The sequence below is a fragment of the Xiphophorus couchianus genome, chromosome 4 (assembly GCF_001444195.1).
Source record: "Xiphophorus couchianus chromosome 4, X_couchianus-1.0, whole genome shotgun sequence".
NCBI lineage: Eukaryota > Metazoa > Chordata > Actinopteri > Cyprinodontiformes > Poeciliidae > Xiphophorus > Xiphophorus couchianus.
Window position 1 is genome coordinate 35,413,908 of NC_040231.1, and position 22,125 is coordinate 35,436,032.

Consider the following 22,125-nt stretch of genomic DNA (forward strand, 5'->3'; position numbering starts at 1 on the left):
GTACAAGGTTATGTGTGTATCAAAAAAATTAGTCCTCAGTGTCACTAAGGCCCTTAGACTCAAAGCGGTTGGTGACCCTTGTTCTAGGACTTGGCAGGGAGACACTTGAGTTTAAATGTCTTTACTCAATATCACTACAGTGGTGTTGTATCTGATAAGTCAGATCAGATGTCCAGTCAGTAACTGTTATCCAACAAGGACATCATTTAAATTTAAAAATTAATTTTTTACGTGGTTTCACTGCTGTATTTTTAAACCTACTTAACAAAATGAATGTCATTCAGCTGTGAGGATGGAGAGAAAGAAGAGAAGATGAATCAGGACAGACAGGGGAAAGCAACAGGTTGGTCTAATATTAGGTGAGGGAACAGCTACTTCATCCCAAGCAATATTTTTTAAACATTATTTTTAAAAACTGTATTAAGATCTATAATTTTTACAACTAATATATAAAGTTTTTTGACCATATGATTTAGTGGAGAACACCAAAGACGAGGGGTGAAGGACAACTTGAGGTCAGTGATAGAGGAGACAAGTGATGACATCAGGAAGGAATAACATTAGGGAGGCAACAAAAAAAAGCTAAATATCATGAGGGTCTGTATTTAATTATTGTATTTTCTATGTACATGAATAAGGGAGAGCTGTATGGATATATTAAACCTGGAGGGGGGGCGGCGCCGATGACATGTTCACATACACCTCGAAATGTATGTAGTTGCGCCCCTGATGTGGCCTTCTGCTTTGCCAAGCTTGTTCCATAAAAAAGCATCGAAGGAGTTATTGCTTTGACTAACTATACTGTCAGTGGTCTTTCTGTCCAATTACTTCTCTGTTTAGCTGTTTCTCTCCTGCTACCTTTAACTCCATACAGAAGTAGACAGAAAGTCCTGGAGAAGTGCTTCTGACTTCTTGGTGTTCCTGATTAACTGATGGCCTATATAACCAAATACTATCATTTTAATTATGATCAAACCACAGGACATGTCTCCAAATCTTAGTTTTAATCTCCTTACATTTTTTTCATGGGGTATGGATAGTAAGAAAGCTAGAAATACAGTACATCTGTAGCTATGCTATCATTGATCTAAAATGTTGTGAATTAACCTGTCAGAAGTTTACCATGACATTATCGTCTAGGCTTCAATAAATTGTTTAATGGCAAAAGGCTGCACAATCTTCTCCCTGACGCCACTGGCCAGAGGGGACAGATATAATATATTTTTTAACCATTTGTCATAATTAACTGAATTCAACTGCATTGATTTAAGATTGCATTTGATTGTATGTAATAAAATTAGAATCTGTTGTATTGATTTGATTAAATAATTACTTACAACTGAACAGTTTTTCTATTAAAGTGTCTTGAGACTGACAGTGACTTATTGTTAGAAAAATAAACTGAAAAAATAAGCATTCTTGTTACATTTCAGCCAACACTGGATTGCAAATGTGTTGAACTACACAAAGTTTATTTTCAGCAACTGTGTGAAGGAAGAAAAATATCCCATTGCAGGAAACAGGAAATTTAATGTTTTGCCTCATATCTTTATTTTGTGAGCAAACATTGCTTATGATATGATTTCCTCACAGCAATGACTACACAACCACAAGAAGGCAGCAAGGGCCATTTATTTACTCCCGTCACAATTTAAACCCTTATAAGTTGAACTTGAGTTGGACGCCGCAGCTTAGGAAAGCAGCTCCACCCAGCATAGCACTGGCATGTGAAGTTCTCCACCCAGTTGCTGAGGTCGCTGGCAGATGGGAGACCGACGGCAACGTACTTCCCGCTTGCCTTTAGGATGCGGAAGGAGGAGGGGTTCAGGTGAAGGTAGTGAGCGGTGTTGTAGTTCTTCCTCACACAGCGGCCATTTCCCTTACACAGCAGCCTACTGCACAGCATGGCAGCCGCAGTCACATTGGCAACATATGGACTGAGCGTGGAGGACAGGTACTCAGACAGAGCCTGGCAGGAGGCCTACAAATTGAAGGAAGTTGAAGGATCAATGAGCACAATCATCTACATCTACTCATCCCTGAACCAATTCGTAACCCGATTTTGTACCTATTGACATTTTATCCCTTTCATACCTGTAAACACATCATCCCATTCCCATCAATTTTTCATTGTTTTTTAGTATTTTCAGGAATTGTGCAAATTATCTAAACAGTGTTTCTTCATGATGCCGCTTACAACTGTTCTTAGGTGCATTGGCCGGAGAAGTCGTTCAGTAGATGCGTAGTTCTGCCAGGTGTTTGCTAACTGCTGGCAATTAGCAAACATTGCTAATTGCTAAGTTAATCTTAAGATAATACGATTATTATTATAATAATAATCTTATAATTATAAGATTATTATTATTATTAGGAATCTTATAATTATAAGATTATTATTATTATTATAATCTTATAATATTATTATTATTATAATCTTATTATTAAGATTATTATCATCTTATAATCTTCAACATTATAAGATGATGAAATGTTCAAAAAAGTCACATAATACACCCCTTTTAATGTTTTCAAGATGAAGAAAAACAGGCATCTGAGACCATCTTTAAATCCCTGTTAGTTCAATTGACATGGTGCCACCTGTCAACCAGTCCAGTGGGTTTGTCAGCGACTGACCGATTGGTGGTCACAATTTGTTTTGAAGTGAAACATCCCTTACCTGGAGGAACTGAACCCGCTTTACCTTTGCTTCTCAACGAAGCTAAACTTAGCCTGAGTTACACAAAATACAGGATTGCTGATTTCACTGCCTAGTGGGAATACGCAGAATTGGTGGAGGTGAAGCAGTGAGGTGACCCTTGGCTTTAGATTTATGGCCTGAGCCAAAGGACGATTCTTCAATTCTTAAAATCTTGATTTAGATTCCGTATGACAGTAACTCATTTCATAAAATTGAGGAAAAAAAGATCACTCTAGTTTTCTAGCCACCAAACCATAGAAACTACTCAATTTAGGTTTGTTATGATTTGTAGATTTAATGTAGGAGCAAAATCCAGGCAGGAGCTTCAGATGATGTGTGATGCATGTTCTTTAATTAACAAAAGCTGAAAACTCACAAGTCTTGGGCAGAGAAGCAGCAAAACGGCAGGGAAAATATTAGAGGAAACAGCAAAGTGCAATGAAAGCAGACAACTATGTAAAAGGAGGAGGGGCTGATAACATGGGCTGCAGGCAAGGCAGGCAGGTCAAAGGGAACATCAGGAGCAAAAAGCAGCAGGCTGAAGGGAGACAAACAAACACTAATGACGCCAAGAAGGAGGGAAAGCTTGAAACTAACAGACACAATAAAGGAAGACACTAATCTAAAAAAGCTAAATGTAAATGCACAAATAAAAGATAGGAATAAATAAACTGACACGAAAGAAAAAACTAATATGTATATAAATAAGGAAGCACAAACACGAATGCAATCCCAAAATTCAAATACCAGAGGGCCAGTATAGGTTTAGAAAAATGTTTGTTTGACATTATATTAAAGTAAACGACAAACCACAAAAGACTAACTGGTGGTTGACTGCTTCACATAGATAAGAACACCTCAGTGTATTTTCCACTACACTCTATCTAAAAGAGGAAGTGAAGACATTCTGATTATTACTGACTAAAGCCTGGTCATATGTGTTCCTGTTTAGATATTTCAACAGAGTTTTTGTGATCATGTCTGCAGATCAACCTAGAAACCTTCAGTGGTAGATCCTCTCCTCCTTTAGAGAGACGGGACAGCTATTCAGTGTGTATGCCAGCATGTGAATTTTATATCAACACAGATTGTTCGTCAATGACTTCAGGCCTTGAAAGTTACCTTGCTGTTGTAGTCCCTGGTACCTCCCCAGATTACAACCCCAGAAGCACCCAGAGCTGCAGACTCTCCAAGGGTGTTAACAAGATCTGTCTGAAAGGACAAAAACACACAAGTGACAAATACATTTTCATACCAGATTCCTGTTTCCTGTCACTGTCTCATATTCACTTGGATGTTGGACATTTGGAATTGACCTAAAATCCTCTGCTCATGTAAAGAAAGTATTGCATGTTAAACAAATAAGATGACTGGAAGCGTCCAGAACTCTGAACGATAATCTCATGGATTTCATGAGAACATCAGACTATGCTTAAAAAAAACGGCAATGTGATGTAAATCCTGTAAAACTGCTTACAAAACAGACTGGAAATGGATTATTGAGTCCACAAAAATACAACTCTAATAAATAACATTGGCTCTAAGGAAGTGGTAGTGCTAGCTAAGTGAATATTCCTAATAAGTTCACTGATGATGGCCCTAAGAAAACTATGGAGAATATGAATTCTTCCTCCATAGCTGAGCCAAATGCAAGCTACCTGCAAAGAAATAAGACAAGAAAAAGGAAAGCTTTCTATTTCAGACATGATATCTTCCACTTTTATTGGCTTCCATTGTCAAAAGTCTTCAAATATATTTGCCTTTTATTTCAGTAGCATCATCTCACACTGAACATGTTAGAAAACATTTATTCTCAGCTCATTCATTAAGTGGAATTAAAATTTCACATACAAAAACAAAAGTGCCACATTTCATTTGTACTAATAAAACCCTTTCATTGAATAATCCATGACTTCCTGTTTCTCTGGTGTTTAAAGAGTGTGGCAGACCCTTCAAAATAGGAAAAACAGATCTAAATGCCATTTAACTTAGATGTGTGTCGATCGTCATATGTCAGGAAAAAGCTACAATGCAACAGCTTATGGCCTTAATGTGCATATTTATGGTCAGAGCAATAAATAAAAACAGCCTGAATCATCTGAAAGTGAGGAAAACAGGAACCCAGCTTTAGCTTAGCTTTAGCATACATGAGGGTTCACTGCTGGTCTGAAAACAGCAAATACAATTCACACAAAAAAATGTTAATTGTTTTGAGTAAATTGTATTCACACTAAACAATGTAGCACTACATACATTATGTAGTGATACATAATATATTTCTAATAAATCTTCATCACAATATCAGCATAATGTTAATATCGCAATGGAATGCTTGGAATGCAACCATTTTTTTTGCATGTTTTCTAATATTTTGTGGACCTAATTAAAGGAGTAATTTAAAGAAGTTGCCTGTTTTATGTAGACACAACTGTCTTCATATGGTAGTTTTCCATTCTGAATAAATGTTCCCAAATGAAATGTGTTTTTATAAAATGTTCACTAATATTAAGCTAGCTGCTGCAAAAAAAGCAGAATTTATTTTAAGATTTTTAAACATCTCTGAACCAATAGTGCGGAGGGCACTGTAATATGTTCTAGTCATAAATGATGAAAAACCTTTATTGACCTTTTTATTTATTGCGTCATTAGTGTGTTGGGGCTGAGAACCTGAGTACTAATCCCAGAGGAAGTTCTGGGATTAGTACTCGGGGTTGAATGTAAACAATACAGAAGAAATGTTCAAAATGAATCACCTGAGTCTGAAACATTTGGGTCTGATCCCGGTACAGGGGTCTGGAGTAGACGTAGACAGGTGCAGTGTAGAGGTGTTTTGGCAGTGCTGCCACCCTCAGCGCCTCTTGGACACGATTACGGACATAGAGCGCGGCCAGGGGCGAGTTTCTCAAAGTCATATGGAGGTAGACGGATGGAAAGAGGGCGGTGCTTCGTTCCCACAGCCACAGCAGCTTGTTGTTCTGCTTCTGAGCTTTAGTGGAGCACCTCCCTGTGTATCCTGGCTTGTTCCATCCATAGTTGAAGCAATCAGGAAGCAGATAGAAGCCCCAGCGGCGGCTTGGACGTTTGCCGATGCCAATGCTGATAGTTTTTTCCATGAAGCGTCTCCCAGCTAGCTCAAACTGGCTCTTGGCTGTTTGGGAAATTTTCTTTGTTGTCAAAAAGGGAGCCAGGTGCAATGCATGAGTAATAGATAGCTTCTGATAGATATGTTTTGATCCCCAGTTTTGGTCCCACAGAGGGCGCCAGGATTCCCAGTCGATCACAGCCAGCCCAGGAGAGGAATCTTGGGAGATATAGTGATCTATTGTACGTTTGGCCTTAGCAAGATGCTCTGTCAAGTTCCCGTTTTGGGGGATACCACCTTTGTAGATCTTGTGCTTGATTATGTCGACTTTAGGATACAGGCCAAGGCGATCTTCATAAAAGATGGTAAGAAACTGACCTGGCACAGCAGAAGGCGTTGTCACTGCCTGGAAGGCAGCAGTATCCAGTGGAATTTCAAGCTGCTTGCATTGGTCAGTGGGGGCATTCCATATGACCACAAAGGGATGGTCACGAACTAGTGGTGGCTCAGTGGGTGGTAATGCAAGGACTGATATGATCATACAGAGGCCGAGACAGGAAAGAAAGGGCGAAGCCATCGCTATAGCCCTGTGAGAAGACAAGAGGCAATACATATAATATCCAACAATACATATTGTTCTGCATTATATTGTACTGTATAACATTATATTTCAACAGGTAGCTTTATAGCTGTAATTTAACTTCCATCCTCCTATTTGCCAGAATGATTACTATTTCACTCTGCGCCACACCCTTCATGGAAACCCCATGTATGAAAGTGTATGAGGATTCTTCTGCATAATTCAGGTTTTTTTAAGGGCCACCAGAACTGTGACTGACACAAAGGATAATATAATTACTTGCAAGGATGCATTGATCTTTGAAGTTTACGTATTTTTTAAATGTGACCAATTTTTAATGTACTTACATTACGTTTCTTATAAGAAAGTTAAGGTACTGGCTGACACGGAACCCTGACAGGCAGTCAGCTTGCTGTTGTCCCAGTGGCAGATTTAAGGACATGTTCTCTGGTTGGACAAACTTTCAACCTGACAGTTATGGGGGAACTTTTCTACCATAATCCAGAAGCACACATGTTCAGTCTGAAAGCAGGATTTCATGTCTGTTGTTCTCAAAACTTTTCATACTTTTGCTTACATGAGAGCAGAACTTCATGTCTTTCTTCTCAAAACTTGTAACGATTGCACTTGTTACTCTTTTGTTTTGGTTTGTAATACATGTTTATCCGCTAGGGGCACTGTTATGCGAGCAGTATATGTTTTTGCGTTGGTACTCTTCTTCTGCTCTTGTCGCCTGTTCGTGTGTTGTACTTTGCAGAATAAAGGGGTGCAAAGAAACAAGTTATTTTTACTGACTAACATTGGTAGCAGAGGATGGTTAGTAACTACAGAGTTTGAAGAACGAAAGACTTACGAAAGCGGGAAGAATGAAGTCAACATTTGGACGAGAGTTACAGATTTGGAGAAGAAAAACCAAGCGCTTGCTGTTGCCCTGGCACTGTCTGGAAGAGCGCGGGACACGGCGATGGAAATTCCGGTAGACGATCTAAATAAAGACACTGGAATGACCACATTGTTGGCTAAACTAGATGACTTGTTCCTAAAAGAGGAAAAGGACAGGATCTATGAGGCGTACTCGGATTTTGACCGAGTCATAAAAGAAGTTAACATGTCGATGGCGGACTATAGGCCTATTATTGATTTTGAGCAGCGTAACTCGCGCATGAAAAAATACAACATGGAGCTACCTGACGCAGTTTTATCTTTTAAGCTTTTGGACACCGCGTGTTTGGATATGACAGACAGACAGTTGGCTTTAACGGCTTGCTCAGATGTAACATTTGCTTCTATGAAGTCCGCTTTGAAGAGAATATTTGGCGAGAAAAGAGGTGCGGCAGCAGAAGCCATTACCCAGGAGTCCGTGTTTGCAACGGAGCAACGGCGGCAAAAAGGCAAGTACTGGCGGCAAAGTCCCCGTCAGGAAACTACGCAGCCCGGTACAAACCCGCTGGATAAGAACAGATGACGGTCAAAATGTGCAGTGTGTCAAAGTACGTTTCACTGGGTTAATAACTGTCCGCACAAAGCTGATAGTGTTAAAATGGCTGAGGATGCAAAAGACGAGGAAGAGTGCAATTTAACTCTATTCACCAAAGAATCACCAACAGATGCAGAAATATTCATGACAGAATGTTTTGGCTCGGCAATAATAGACACTGCTTGCACCAGGTGTCAGGATCTGTGTTTTTCTGTGTTTATTTAGAGTTTTCTGTGTCCTTAAGTCTCTTCGTTGTCCTGTCCTCCCCTTGATTGTTCCCAGGTGTGTCTCCTCTCTGTGATTACCCTCCCATGTATTTAACTCCACCTGTGTTCCTTGTTCCTCGTCGGGTCCTCGTCAATGTCCAGTCTAGTCGTCGTCAGTGTTTCCATGTGCCTGCTGTTCGTTGTTGGACTTATTTATTATTAAAATTCATCATTCATCATACCTGGGTCCGCTGCCTCTGCCTCACCACCTCACACCCGCACGTCATGACACCAGGACAGTTTGTGGACAAGAGTGGCTGGACAACTACAGTACTGTACTACAAAAGAAAAGTGTGAAGATTATGAAAGAGACAGAAACACAAAGTCACAGGTCCGTCAAGTTTGGAGATGGAAAAATCGTCTATTCCATCAAAAAGGTAAAGATACCTGCTAAAATCGGCAACACAAAGTGTAATATAGAAACTGAAGTAGTACCTGCTAACATCCCGCTGCTCCTGAGTAAAGCCTCATTAAAAAGGGCAGGGACTGTTTTGGACATGGAAAGGGACAGTGCAGTGATGTTTAACCAGCCTGTCAAACTGGACTTTACTAGTTCAGGTCATTACTACGTGAACATTGTGGACAGTGAACATAGAAATTTTATTCACTCTGATAAGCTATTAGAAGCTACTGAGGAAGAAATACTGACTGCAACAGACAAGATGAACACAAGCGAAAAGATGAAAGTTCTGGAGAAACTTCATAAACAGTTAGGACACACCTCTGCTGATAAAATACAGAGACTTTTGACTAATTCTGGCAACAAGGACACAGAATGTGACAGCCTGCTGAAAAAGGTCGTGAACCAGTGTGAAGTGTGTCAAAAATATTGTAAGACCAAACCAAAACCTGCTGTCGGCTTTCCGTTGGCATCTACATACCATGAAACAGTTGCTGTAGATCTGCACGAACTTGAACCTGGGGCTTGGTACCTACACATTATTGACCAGTTCACCCATTTCAGTGCTGGTAGTGTCTTAACCACCAAGAGGTCTTCTGAAATAGTCAAACATTTTATCCATGATTGGATCAGTGTGCATGCCCCATCACAAAAGTTGTTCAGTGATAATGGTGAGTTTAATAACGAGGAAGTGAGAGACATGGCTGAGAACTTTAATATTGAAGTTAAGACAACACCTGCCTACAGTCCGTGGGGCAATGGACTGTTAGAGCGCTATAATCAAACTCTGACGGAGATCCTACTGAAAATCAAAGCAAGTACTGGATGTGACTGGAGCACTGCCATGGACTGGGCCCTGATGGCAAAGAACTCTTTGCAAAGTGTCCATGGATACAGCCCACATCAGCTGGTGTTTGGGCAGAATCCCAACCTGCCCTCTGTATTAATAGACAAAGTTGCAGTTCTAGAGGGCACCACCAGGAGCAAATGGGTTGCTAAGCACATTTCAGCCCTGCATGCTGCAAGAAAAGCTTTTACAGAAGCAGAATGTTCAGAAAGGATACGCAGAGCATTAAAGAAACAGCTGGGGCCCATAGATGAGCGATAAGAAACTGGAGACAAAGTATTTTACAAAAGAGTGGATTGTCCAGAATGGAAAGGACCGGGAGTGGTGATTGGTCAAGATGGTGCAGTCGTTTTTGTTAGACACGGAGGCACCTGTGTCAGAGTGCATCAACTCAGATTGAGAAAAGTTACTCACAAGAATGAAGCGCCTGAGATTACCTGTAATGAGGAGAACATTCAAGGACAACATACAGTGGACATCATTGAAGAGAATGGAGGAGGAGACACTATTGCAGTAAATCCTGAGAATTATCCTTTGCCTGCTCCTGAAAATGCAGAGGCCATGAGACAGCAAACTGGAAACACCATCATAAAGACAGGTCAAATTGTGACATTCAGAAATGCAGAGGGTGTCTCACAAAAAGCCAAAGTGTTGGGCCGTGCCGGCAAAGCAACTGGGAAATACAAGAACTGGTTTAACTTGGAGCTGCTTGAGCCTGCAGGAGTGGCTGGCGACAGTGAATCAACTGATCTGTCACAGTTGGAGGATCTTCACGTCCAGGCAGCTGATGAGGATACGGATTCGCACGAGGATGTTTTTGTGAGTAAGGACATGTCGTTTGATGAAGCAAAGGAAAATGAAATAAAAAGCTGGAAACAGAACCAAGTGTTTGAAGAAATTGAGGACAAAGGACAAAAGTGTGTCTCCACTCGTTGGGTGTGCACTCTGAAAGAGACTGAAAATGGAATAATACCAAAAGCAAGACTTGTTGCACGAGGATTTGAGGAGCTACAAGTTTCTGACCTACAAAAGTACTCTCCAACCTGTGCCTCAGAGTCACTGAGACTCCTGGTGGCAGTAATACTGTATGTCAAAAACAATTTTTACAAGGAATGCAACTGTCTAGAGACATTTTCATCAAACCTCCTCCAGAGGCCAATAGAACAGGTGTGCTTTGGAAACTGAGAAAATGTGTGTATGGTTTAGCTGATGCTTCACTGTATTGGTATAACAGGGTAAAAACCATCATGATTGAAGCACATGATTGAAGCAGGAGGCGTCGTGTCTAAGGTTGACCCTGCAGTTTTCTATTGGCTGGATGAGCACAAAAATGTAACTGGTGTACTTGCTTGTCATGTTGATGATTTTATATGGGGTGGATCACATATGTTTGCAGAGTCAGTCATACCTCACCTGAGGTCAAAGTTTAATGTCGGCCGTGAAGCACACAATAGTTTTTCCTATGTGGGGGTAGATCTTGTTACTAAAGGTAAGAAGGTACAAATACACCAAGAAACATACATTCAGCACCGGCAGTCCATACACCTCTCACCCTCACGAGCAGCAGAGTCAGCTTCACCTCTCACTGAAAAGGAGACAGAGCAGCTCAGATCGAAGATAGGACAACTTCTGTGGGTGGCGAGACAGAGCAGGCCTGATGTCATGTTTGATGCTAGCAATTTAGCATCTCGTCTTAAACATGCTACAGTACAGACCAGTTGTGTGTAAGCTCAAGGCCAAGTCAGTTGAATTCAATTTTCAACACCTTGGGGAGGACAGGTGTTACATACAAGATGGTTACATTCACTGATGCATCCTTTGGAAATCTTTCAGATGGGGGTACTCAAGGTGGGCACTTCATCGTTTTGATGGGTGACAATGGGCAGTTCTCTCCCATTTCATGGCAGTCAAAGAGAATTAAGAGAATTGTCAGAAGCACGCTGGCAGGTGAAACACTCGCTATGTCTGAGGGGATTGATAATGCCATTTTTCTTTCCACACTCTTTTCTGAACTCAGTGCTGGTAGTACTGCTTGTCCTCCACCTATAATGTGTGTGACTGATAATTTCTCTCTTGTAGATGCATTTAAGTCAACTAAGTTTGTTGCAGAGAAAAGGTTACGCCTGGAAATCAGTTCAATTAAAGGGCTGATTCAAACTAAGAAAGTTCAAGTGTTGTGGTCTCAAACAAAAGACCAACTCACGGACTTTAACAAAGAAGGGAGCATCCACAACCTCACTCCTTGAGGCTCTTTATGAAGGACTTTGGATTCTTCAATAAATTCATTTACAAGTTGTTTCACATTCCATCATGTTGAAACTGTTCTAACAAAATCCTTAATGGATGTGCTTTGTCATGAGTCTTAAAAAAATATATATATTTTTTTCTTTTAAGAAAAGTGGGAGATTGTTACTCTTTTGTTTTGGTTTGTAATACATTTTCATCCACTAGGGGCACAAGGTGGCAAAGACTGTTATTTATATGTAATTGTTTCACTCTGTCAAACGTAAGATAGCTCCTGTTCTTGTTTTGAAGGTTTCATAAAGACATGATGTGAGGAAGAAGAGGATCTTTGCCACCTTATTCTCGTTTATGGAATAAATCTGTATATTTGCTCAATGGTTTCTACAGTCGAAAACAGTTTCACATTACAGTAATATTTTTGAGATGAATTATCACATAGTTGCCAAAGCTGCTCAAAAACATCAACATGAGATTCTGTAGCAAACAAAATGTTATTAAAAATTTCAAAAACAGAATAAATAACTTCTGTGTAAACCAAGTGAATCCTTTGTATTTTTCAATTATGTGATTCTGATTCCGCAGCTGTCCCTGAATCGGCTGGAGTACGTTCAAGTGCATCAGTTTACGCTAAAGAGCCACAAAAACATTTCCCACACAAAAAAAGTACGCAAAAACACCAAAAAGAAAATTCTGTCCATTGCAGATTTATGTTTTTGAATTTCCATTTTGCATCATTAGAAGGTGATCGCCTGAACACTAGCGGTGGTTGATTAGCTAACTTAAACACCTGCACTTCTGCTTATCTGTCAGAGAATCTATGTGGGTCGCCTTATTTTTGTGTCAATTGAACCGAAATACTCCGGACTGCGCAGCAAGAGTACATGGTAAGGCGATGAAAGTTAAGGTAGCATAATTAACCCACTCCTCACTAGTGATGTCAGTAACCACTTTTTAAAATAACAAGTAATATAATGCGTTGCTTTTTTGAATCCAGTAATCAGACCAAATGTACTTACCCAAATCCCTGTGCGTTACTATTTTCTTTTGTAATTTATTTCCTCTACACGTCTCGGGGAGCGACCGAAACGTAAACAATGGAGGGAAGGAGATGTGAATTTTGTTTCTGGAAAAACAAGAACTATTTTTGAGTTTCTGTGGCCAAGTCCGATTATTACAAGCACCTTTAGATTTTTTTTCTAAAGTCGCTTGCAAATTTAATGAGTCGCGAGTTGCTTATTTGGGCTTGAAAATAAATCCCCAGATGTCGTAAACGACATCCAGGTCGTTTATGTCAGGCTCTCACCGTCCATCATTTCCCGGATGTTCCGTCCTGCTCTGTCTAACCCTAAAACGGCGAGTGACTGAGGGTCACTGCGTGTAACACAAACCCTGTAAATTCTAGACACTAACAGGTACCATAGAAATGCACAAAAATCCGTGAGGGACGGCGAAGTCCCTGCTCAAAATTCCGTGAAAGAGGTGTACGGAGCCTTGTGCCAGAAGCCCATTGAAATGCTGTCTACATCGTTTTAAACTGTGTGATTGTGAGCATGAGTGGGAATAAAAATAGCAGCAGGTATTTTGTTCCATACAGTAGGAGTGTAACAGGTAAACCTTTTATGGATGCAAACTCGACTAAAGACCCAGCTGTTTAGGATTGTATTTGAAACGTAATCAATTACAAATTTATTGATGGAACTTGACTTAATGTCGTGTTTTAATTGTTGATTCTATGTTGCATTGTGTTTCTGTGTTTGATATGATGTAAAGCACATTGAAATGCCTTGCTGCTAAAATGTGCTATACAAATAAAATTTGATTGATTGATTGACTGATTGATAATATATTTGCTCCGAATGACGTCGAGCTTCACGTTGAGCTCCAGAAAACTGCAAACATCTAGACTAATATAAACAGCGCAATAAACGTGAAAACAGCCATAAATGAACGTGTCTGTAGAGTTGTGCAGCTAAGCGCCATTATAATTATTAATATTAAGATAAGTATCACAAAACTGTGCAGTCATCTGAGTTGTGGATCCGCAGCAGGAGCTCTGTGTGAGATCTGGAAAGGGATGAGGACTATCACCAGGTTCAGGTCAGCAGGTTGTGGAGCGGTTGAAGGCAACATTGACAGAGCCAATGAACTCAATCTGTTTTTCAACAGATTTGACACTCCGGTCCCTGAACCTCCTGCTCACACTCCCATCAATGCCACTGCTACTGTCCAACAACTCTCCCCTCCCAGGGGAGCTGGACTGTCTGACAGTGGTGTCAGGAAGAAGGATCCTGTCCAAGATGCAGGCCATCTTGGACAACGAGTCTCATCCACTTCATGCTTGCTGGCCGGATACAGGAGCACCGTCAGCCAGACTCATTTTGCCAAAGTGAACCACAGAGAGCCACAGACAGTCATTTCTGCCTGTTGCCATCAGGCTTTACAATGCCCAAGTCTATGCTAATTGATTAACATTTTCTCTGCACTCATTATAGGTTATTTATTGATTAATATATTTGTATGTGATTGCTTGTTACTTCTTTAGTTATGTATGTATTTATTTATATATAGTCATTTTGAATTCATCACACTTAGGTATATATATTTTTTTATAAACTTAGTATTTATTACTTCAGATGGAGTAGCTTTCAACAAATAAGCAACTTCCCCTTGTGGATCAATAAAGTATATTCTATTCTATTTTTTTTTTTTAATTAAAGCTTTTTATTGACCTGTGAAATGTGATCCCCTTGGACCTTGTTATCTTGCTGTCATAGTGTTGACAATTAAAATAAAAATTTTGCATCCCTTTTACAGATTCTTTGCTTGATTGTGCCATTTCTACCGGCACCGACATACCTGGCTCCTGGGGCTCTTTGCAGCTCAGCTTCAGCGTTCAGGGAAAAGTGACTTGGTCGTTTCGGTCTATTAAAAATGTCATTTTTCACTCGGTACTTGCAGGGCTTAGCCAAGGTAACAATTAATTATGTACATCAATCCGAAGCTCCAACAAGTAGCTGGAGAAAGGTTTTAAGATGTTCGCCTTGTTATACATCCATGGATACGGAGTTTTACTTTCTCTAAACTTTGTGTCTAACATTAGCTTTAGCTTATGCTAGTAGGCAATATTCTCGGACATTTTTCTTGTAAAAATGTGCTATTTAAGTATCTAAACATTTTAACCCATTCTAATGGACAATACTTTTACCTTATTTTCTAGAATATTATGTGTGTTTATTGCTGTTGGTGTCAAACAGAGACCAAGTAACGGGGAGGTTTTGGTTCCGAAGCCTCATAGCTTAACAGTAGAGGAGTTCTAGTTCAGCTGACGGTTCAGGTTCAGTTGTTGCTTTTAGAAAAATATGGCCGTGTTCCTTAAGGTCTCCGTGTTATTTCACTTTATTAGTTTTGCATGCTTCTTGTGAAGCAGGACGATGTTTACAGCGGTTTGTACAGGCGGATCAGTAGCTCGGCTGTCTGGCTCTGGTCTGCTCACTCGTTCCCATAAACTCTCTTTCAGGCTGAATACAGAAGTGATTCCATGGAAATAACACAGGAGGCTCCTTTACCTTCTGCTTTAGGCTGAAGAAGTTGATCCGGAGTGAAGTGCAGGCTGAAAATGTTGCTGTGCGGCGTTAGCTTTAACTGGTAGCGACGAATATTTTCAAACCCAAAAAAAAAACCATAGGAAGCAATAGCACATGTGGCGCACTGCCGCACCCAGTACGTCAAATGATGTCCAGTCCACTAATATAGATCACTGAGGATTTGCCATTTATGTTTTACAAAGGAACTTTAAAAAGCATTAACTGGCTGTTAGGCTTCACAACGCGCAGCTGCTGCCGAGTTACTGTCAGCAGTGGATGCAGGTGTTCTATCAGATTATCATAGGGTAGGGTTAGGGTTAGGATAGGGTTAGGATGTCAGAATAGCATACATGCAGTGAGTACGCATGCCTGCGCATGCCCATTAAGAAGTCCGACCGTCAGAGGAGCTGTCAGTTCAGCATACGCGACACGTTGTGACGAAAATAAGTCATTAAATTGTTTTCAGTGATAACTATATAGATATACATGCATCGCCGTGGTTTCAAAGTGTATTTAAAGCAGGGTCTAGCTGCAGCTGCAGTCAACTACAACACACGCCCATGTAAAACTCATTTACCTACTTAACCGCTAAGTCAGGATGTCATACAGCTGTTAATAGCAAAGTGTATGACGATCTACGTCATGATTCTATGTTGCTGATTAAATAAAATCATATGGTAATGACAGTGTATACTTGTCTGAAAGATATAGCCGTCAGTACGTGCTAAGCGTATAATGATCTGACAGCGTATGCTGACCTGACACAACACAGGCACATAAAACCCACGGTGCAAGAAATATTGGTGGGAGTGGGACTGTCCTCTTCAGTCCAAAGTTGGTGTGGATATGTCCACACCAGTTCTTCAGGAAGTTACGCCTATGATGTTAGGGAATAATTAACATTTTTTATATATTATGTGTTTAGTGTCATTAGATGTACAAAATCTCGGTTAGCCTTCATAGCGGGGGCTGAACCCCGGTATTACACCAAGCACTATAGCTAATATTAGCTGTTATTTTGCCGGTGGACATAAATACAGTATACAGTGATCCCTCGTTTTTCGCGGGGCTTACGGTCCAAAAAGAACCCGAGATAGGCGAAATCTGCTAAGTAGGAACCTTTTTTTTTTTTTTTTTTTTTACAATTATTATATAATAAAATACTCCATAATACATTGAAATCAAACAACAAAACCTTTTTACAGGCCCAAACATTTGTTTGACAAATAAAAAGTACTGTATAAACTTTCCTTTTTTACAAATAATTATTGTACTGTAAAATAATAATTTTAATAAGAACTGAAAGCGGATTCCCGTGCCCGAATTGCGGAGATCAGCGCCGCCCCACCGCGACCCGAGTCATTGGATTAGAACGGGAGAAAATGAAAAATGATTATGAAAAAAAATACAAAGTACAGTAGTAAATAGTGACTCATGTGTATTTCACTGCTCTTCTGACTGAGCCGCTGCATCCTGACTCCGCTCTGTAGCGGTTTTTTTTTTTCTTCTAAAGCCTGTGGTGCAGGTGTGTTTTTTCGAGAGAACATAGTTATCTGTAGTTGTTGTCACTCTTTTTTCTTCTGGCCAAAAAGATTCTTATAAACCGACATGCCACCATCGATTATGTTACATTTGGCAAGCTGTTTTACGTACGTGTACATATTACCCGCAAAGTTATTGACACACAGGTAGAGAAGAAGCAGAGAGACTGTTTAGCCAATCAGAATGCAGAACACAATGCACGATGCAAATCCGTGAAGCAGCGAGACCGTGAAAGATGAACCCCTGTAGTGCTGAATTTATGAAACGTCATCCCCCGAGATCTCACGTAATAGTCCGTTGAAATGAACAAAAATCTCTGGCAGTGGCAGTGCTGAGGCTTCTGCTACAATCCATAACAGCCACACAGGCACACCAAACACACAGCACAGCACTTTCATTCTATTGGCTGAGAGGTTGCTAGGCAACTGTGCCAAAAAGGCAGTTCAATGTTTTGTAAGCGAGCAGAGACTAAGTCTGATCATGAGAAGTTTTGAGTACAAGTATTACAAGATTTGAGACGAAAGACATGAAGTTCTGCTCTCAAAATAAAAATGTAAGCAATAGTAGTAAAAGTTTTGAGAACAGAAATCCTGCTTTCAGACTGAACATGTGTGCTCTTGGATTATGGCAGATAAATTTCCCCATAGACAAAGGTCCAGCTTAAACAGAATCATTGCTTGACTGTTCATTGTTACATGCATTTCTACAGGACCCTTCAAAAAGGTAATATTAGCCTTAGTATGAGCAATAGATTATATTACACAGTAACATGTGTAATGTAATATGTGATACGTTGCACAAATAACATTCTTAGTTTACATAACAGAATAAAAGTCGAAGAAGTACTTTTGTTTTGATAAACTGAACAGCTGAGACTTTCTGTTACATTAGTTCTTTGTTAAATGTTTTAGGAAAACATGACAATACTTTTAATCAATTCAAACATCGTGCCTCATCAGAGGTTAGAGTATTAGTTTAAACAAGATAATAATGCCGAGTTAAAATGTAGTGCTAATAACATCACCTTGTTATTTGAGAAAATTACGTTTGGATCTCAATATAGAATGTTGAAGCTGAAGAATATTATGATATTAATGAGAAATTACAGGTTAAAGAAACATTATTAAGATGTCTTATTTGTTTTTGTGCCTTTGTCATCTGTCCAGACAAATATTGTTCAGGTTACTTCAAAGGTTAACCCTACCTATTCTTTTCTTGCTTACTAAAGAGGTGAAAAAACATACCAATATGCATAACATGTTAAGTAATTAAATAAAAATGAAAATACTTTCTATAGAATAAATGTTTAAATATATATAATATAAATATATAAATAATATATAAATATTTCTCTTCAGAGGTCAAAAGTCCTACCTGCTGCTCTCTTGAATTAACAGTCAAGATCTGTCAAGCATTTCTTAAGTCCGTGAAGAAACTTCACGGACTTAAGAATCACATTTGATGATTTGTTAAGTCATGTTTGAGCGGAAGTGGTTTCTTCTTCTGGGTTTATCTGATGGAGGTTGTGCTGCCTGTCATCATCTCATGTTTGAGAAGAACCTGGCTCAGTGGAGTGTGATGAGGTGGCTATTTACAAAAAACTGCAACAACACAGGTAAACAGGAAAACTTTGAGAAAAACCTGTGTATATTAAAAGTATGTTATTCTTATTTTGTATATGTTAAAAATAAACTCTGAAACAGAACTGCAGGTGAGCTAGAGTCTTCCTTCAGGTCTTAGGTGCCACTCTATTCCCAAATTCTGTTTATTCCCTTTTGGATCTCTTGACACCAAAGTATCAGTAGTGTGACTCAATCAAAAAGGCTGTAAAACGGACAATACAGCATTCAGTATCTGGGTAACCCACAGTTGCACTTAAATTGTGCTGGCTTTATACTGGTCCAATTTTTGATATGTTATGCCACTGTCAGCATAAAAGGTTTGACAGAAAACTCAGCATTTTGTCATCCAGGTAAAAGCATGTCCACTGCGGCTCATAAACTAAGAATCAGCAGTTTCTTGAGGCTTGGTAGACAAAATGCTGCTGCCTTTCTCATACTTACAGTTAAATTGATGTCTTCAGTTGGGGCTGCACAGTGGCGCAGTTGGTAGCACTGTTGCCTTGCAGTCCTGGTTTCGATTCCCGGCCCGGGGTCTTTCTGCATGGATTTTGCATGTTCTCCCTGTGTATGATGGCTTCTCTCCTGGTACTCTGGCTTCCTCCCACAGTCCAAAACATGACAGTTACGTTAACTGATCTCTCTAAATTCTCCCTAGGTGTGTGTGTGTGTGTGTGCATGGTTGTTTGTCCTGTCTGTCTCTGTGTTGCTCTGCGACAGACTGGCGACCTGTCCAGGTGACCCTGCCTCTCACCCGGAACGTAGCTGGATGGATGGATGGATGGATGATGTCTTAATAGAATAGAATAGAATTAGAATTCAACTTTATTGTCATTGCACTGTCACAAGTACAAGCAACGAGATGTAGTTTGCATCTATCCAGAAGTGCTCTACGAGATATAAATATTTATTTACAGATGTACAAGACTATGTATGTATGGATTATAAGGGGTTATAGCAAGAGATATAGATATTGTGTATAAATATAAATATGGGAGCTATATGCACAGATTATACAGAATATACAAGAATGTTAGGGAATGGATTATATATGTATATAATATAATATATTTTGATATTACCAAAAATATCGACAAAGACTTGTAATGGAAACTCACAAAATTTACACACACTTTGCAAAAATGTCTAAACACTCTGAAAATAATCATATAGTTTGTCAAATATTACAATACTGGAGATTTTATCTTCTCAAATTGCCTTCCTGCTGCTTCTGTCATTGGTACTAAATTTTTAACTTCAGTTTTACCCTTCAGCAATCCCTCCACGCCCAAGCCTTGTATAACTTTTAAACAGGAGGCGGGTTCAGGTAGATCAACACTGTGAATGATGTCTCTGTGAACAGAAACTCTTCAAGTCTTGACAAATTCTCTATTAAATTTGTGCGTCTCCTGCTGTGTGTTTGGGTTTCTGCTCTGCTGTCTAATGCTGCCTGAAACAGATATTATTTAGCTCCAACCTCACCCCTACACACATTTGACCAACTCCCCCACCCCTCCTCAAGAGAATCAGGCCCAAAGCATGATGCTCCCATCACCATGTTTTATAGTGGGGATGGTCTGTTTAGGGAGACATACACACGTATATGTTTATTGTAAAGAAAGTTGTTTCTGAATCTTTGAACCTGGTGGTTGTTTTGGGGGTTTTTTGGCTTTTTTAAAAAGCACATTCTCAGGTTATTGACTAAAAGCATCAATATCATTTTGTTATTGTTCTCTTAGGGAAATCTTCCTTGCAGCAATAAGGTCAAACACAAAAACAATGGCAAGACAGTAAAAAGTCTGAACAAAATATCAACAAAACTTTCATTTTTCTTGTAAACTGGCCTGACTAATAAAATAATAGAATAGAATAAGAATTAGAATTCAACTTTATTGTCATTGCACTGTCACAAGTACAAGCAACGAGATGTAGTTTGCATCTATCCAGAAGTGCTCTACGAGATATAAATATTTATTTACAGATGTACAAGACTATGTATGTATGGACTATAAGGGGTTATAGCCAAGAGATATAGATATTGTGTGTAAATATAAATATGGGAGCTGTATGCACAGATTATACAGAATATACAGATTATACAAGAATGGTAGGGAATGGATTATAGCTAAATAATGGCAGATAAATTTACAGGTTGTATGTGTGTGTGAAGAAAACAGTCGGTGATGTGTGTGTGTGTGTGTGTGTGAGGATAGTCCATGTGTTATTGTTGTATGAGAGGATAGGGGAGTACAGTCCTTATAGTTTATGTTTTACGTCAGGAGGCGTTCAAAAGCGTGACAGCTGTGGGAAAGAAGCTGTTCCAGTGCCTGGTGGTTCTGGTCCGTAGGCTTCTGTAGCGCCTCCCAGAGGGCAGGAGGGAAAAGAGTGTGTGTGCTGGGTGAGTGGAGTCCTTTGTGATTTTCCCGGCCCTTTTCAAACACCGCTTCCTGTAGATGTCCTTGATGGCAGGGAGCGGTGCCCCGGCGATATACTGGGCAGTTTTCACCACCCTCTGCAGCGCCTGCCGGTCGGAGACAGAGCAGTTCCCGTACCAAGCTGTAATACAGTTGGTGAGGATGCTCTCAATGGTGCAGCGGTAGAAGTTCGTGAGGATAACTGAGGACAGGTGGTTCTTCCTCAGGGTCCTCATGAAGAAGAGGCACTGATGCGCCTTCTTAATGAGTTTGGAGCAGCCGGTCGTCCAAGTCAGGTCCTCGGAGATGTGGACTCCCAGGAACTTAAAGGTGTCCACACGCTCCACCACTGTCCCCTTAATGTGGATGGATGGATGTGGGTCAGCGTTCCTCCTGAAGTCCACGATAAGCTCCTTGGTCTTCTCGGTGTTCAGCTGCAGGTTGTTTTTGTCGCACCACTCAGCCGGACAGTCTACCTCCTCCCTGTAACCGGCCTCGTCATTATCTCTTATGAGGCCGATCACCGTGGTGTCGTCTGCAAACTTGATGATGGCGTTAGAGCCATGGACAGGTCTGCAGTCGTAGGTGAAGAGGGAGTAGAGGAAGGGACTCATCACAGAGCCTTGTGGCACTTGGTGTTTATGATGATGGTGGATGAGAAGTGGTTGTCCAGCCGGACATGTTGAGGTCGACTGGTCAGGAAGTTGAGCAACCAGTTACACATGAGTGGACTGATGCCGAGGTCTGTGAGTCTGGTAATGAGTTGTGATGGGATGACAGTGTTGAATGTTGAATTAAAATCTAAGAACAGCAGTCTGGCGTAAGTGTTCTTACTGTCCAGGTGAGAAAGGACAGAGTGCAGCGCTATAGAGACTGCATCCTCTGTGCTCCTGTTCTGCCTGTATGCAAATTGGTGGGGGTCTAGTGTGGGGGGGAGACAGGATCTGAGGTGTGCTAGGACCAGCCGCTCCAAGCACTTGGTAATGATGGGGGTAAGGGCTACTGGGCGGTAGTCATTGAGTCTGGTTGGGTTGGGCTTCTTGGGGATTGGGACGATGGAGTGACTTGAAGCAGGTCGGTACCACAGCGCGGGCCAGGGACAGGTTGAAGATGTCCGTCAGCACTCCTGCCAGCTCCCCAGAGCACGTTCTGAGGACACGTCCAGGTATGCCATCAGGACCGGCAGCCTTGTGGGATTTAATCCTGCTCAGAGCCGCTCCTACGTCAGTGGGGAGGAAAGTCAGTGGCTGTTGGCCTGGGGTGGTAGCTGCTTTGGTTGCAGTTGTGGTATTCCCTCTCTCAAAACGAGCATAGAAGTTGTTAAGTTCGTTGAGGAAGGAGACATCAGTAGAAGCGGGGGTGGTTCTTGTAG

General features: G+C 40.5%; 1 protein-coding gene across 1 annotated transcript; it reads right to left on the bottom strand.

Moving 5' to 3' along the window:
- Nucleotides 1-1,416: 1,416 nt before the first annotated feature.
- Nucleotides 1,417-18,217, bottom strand: spam1 (sperm adhesion molecule 1). Its single transcript, XM_028015612.1, has 4 exons — nucleotides 18,095-18,217; nucleotides 5,452-6,367; nucleotides 3,821-3,910; nucleotides 1,417-1,981 (listed from the first exon to the last, which is right to left on the bottom strand). Exons 2-4 carry the CDS (start codon nucleotides 6,355-6,357, stop codon nucleotides 1,652-1,654), a joined length of 1,326 nt encoding a protein of 441 aa, XP_027871413.1. The 5' UTR covers nucleotides 6,358-6,367; nucleotides 18,095-18,217; the 3' UTR covers nucleotides 1,417-1,651.
- Between the last annotated feature and the right edge of the window lie 3,908 nt (nucleotides 18,218-22,125).

Coding starts and splice junctions, on each gene's coding strand:
- spam1 (XM_028015612.1), bottom strand. CDS start 6,357: ATGGCTTCGCCCTTTCTTTCCTGTCTCGGCCTCTGTATGATCATATCA. Junction 3,911..5,451: donor CCCAAATGTTTCAGACTCAG/GTGATTCATTTT, acceptor TTGTCCTTTCAG/ACAGATCTTGTTAACACCCT. Junction 1,982..3,820: donor CCAGGGACTACAACAGCAAG/GTAACTTTCAAG, acceptor TTCAATTTGTAG/GCCTCCTGCCAGGCTCTGTC.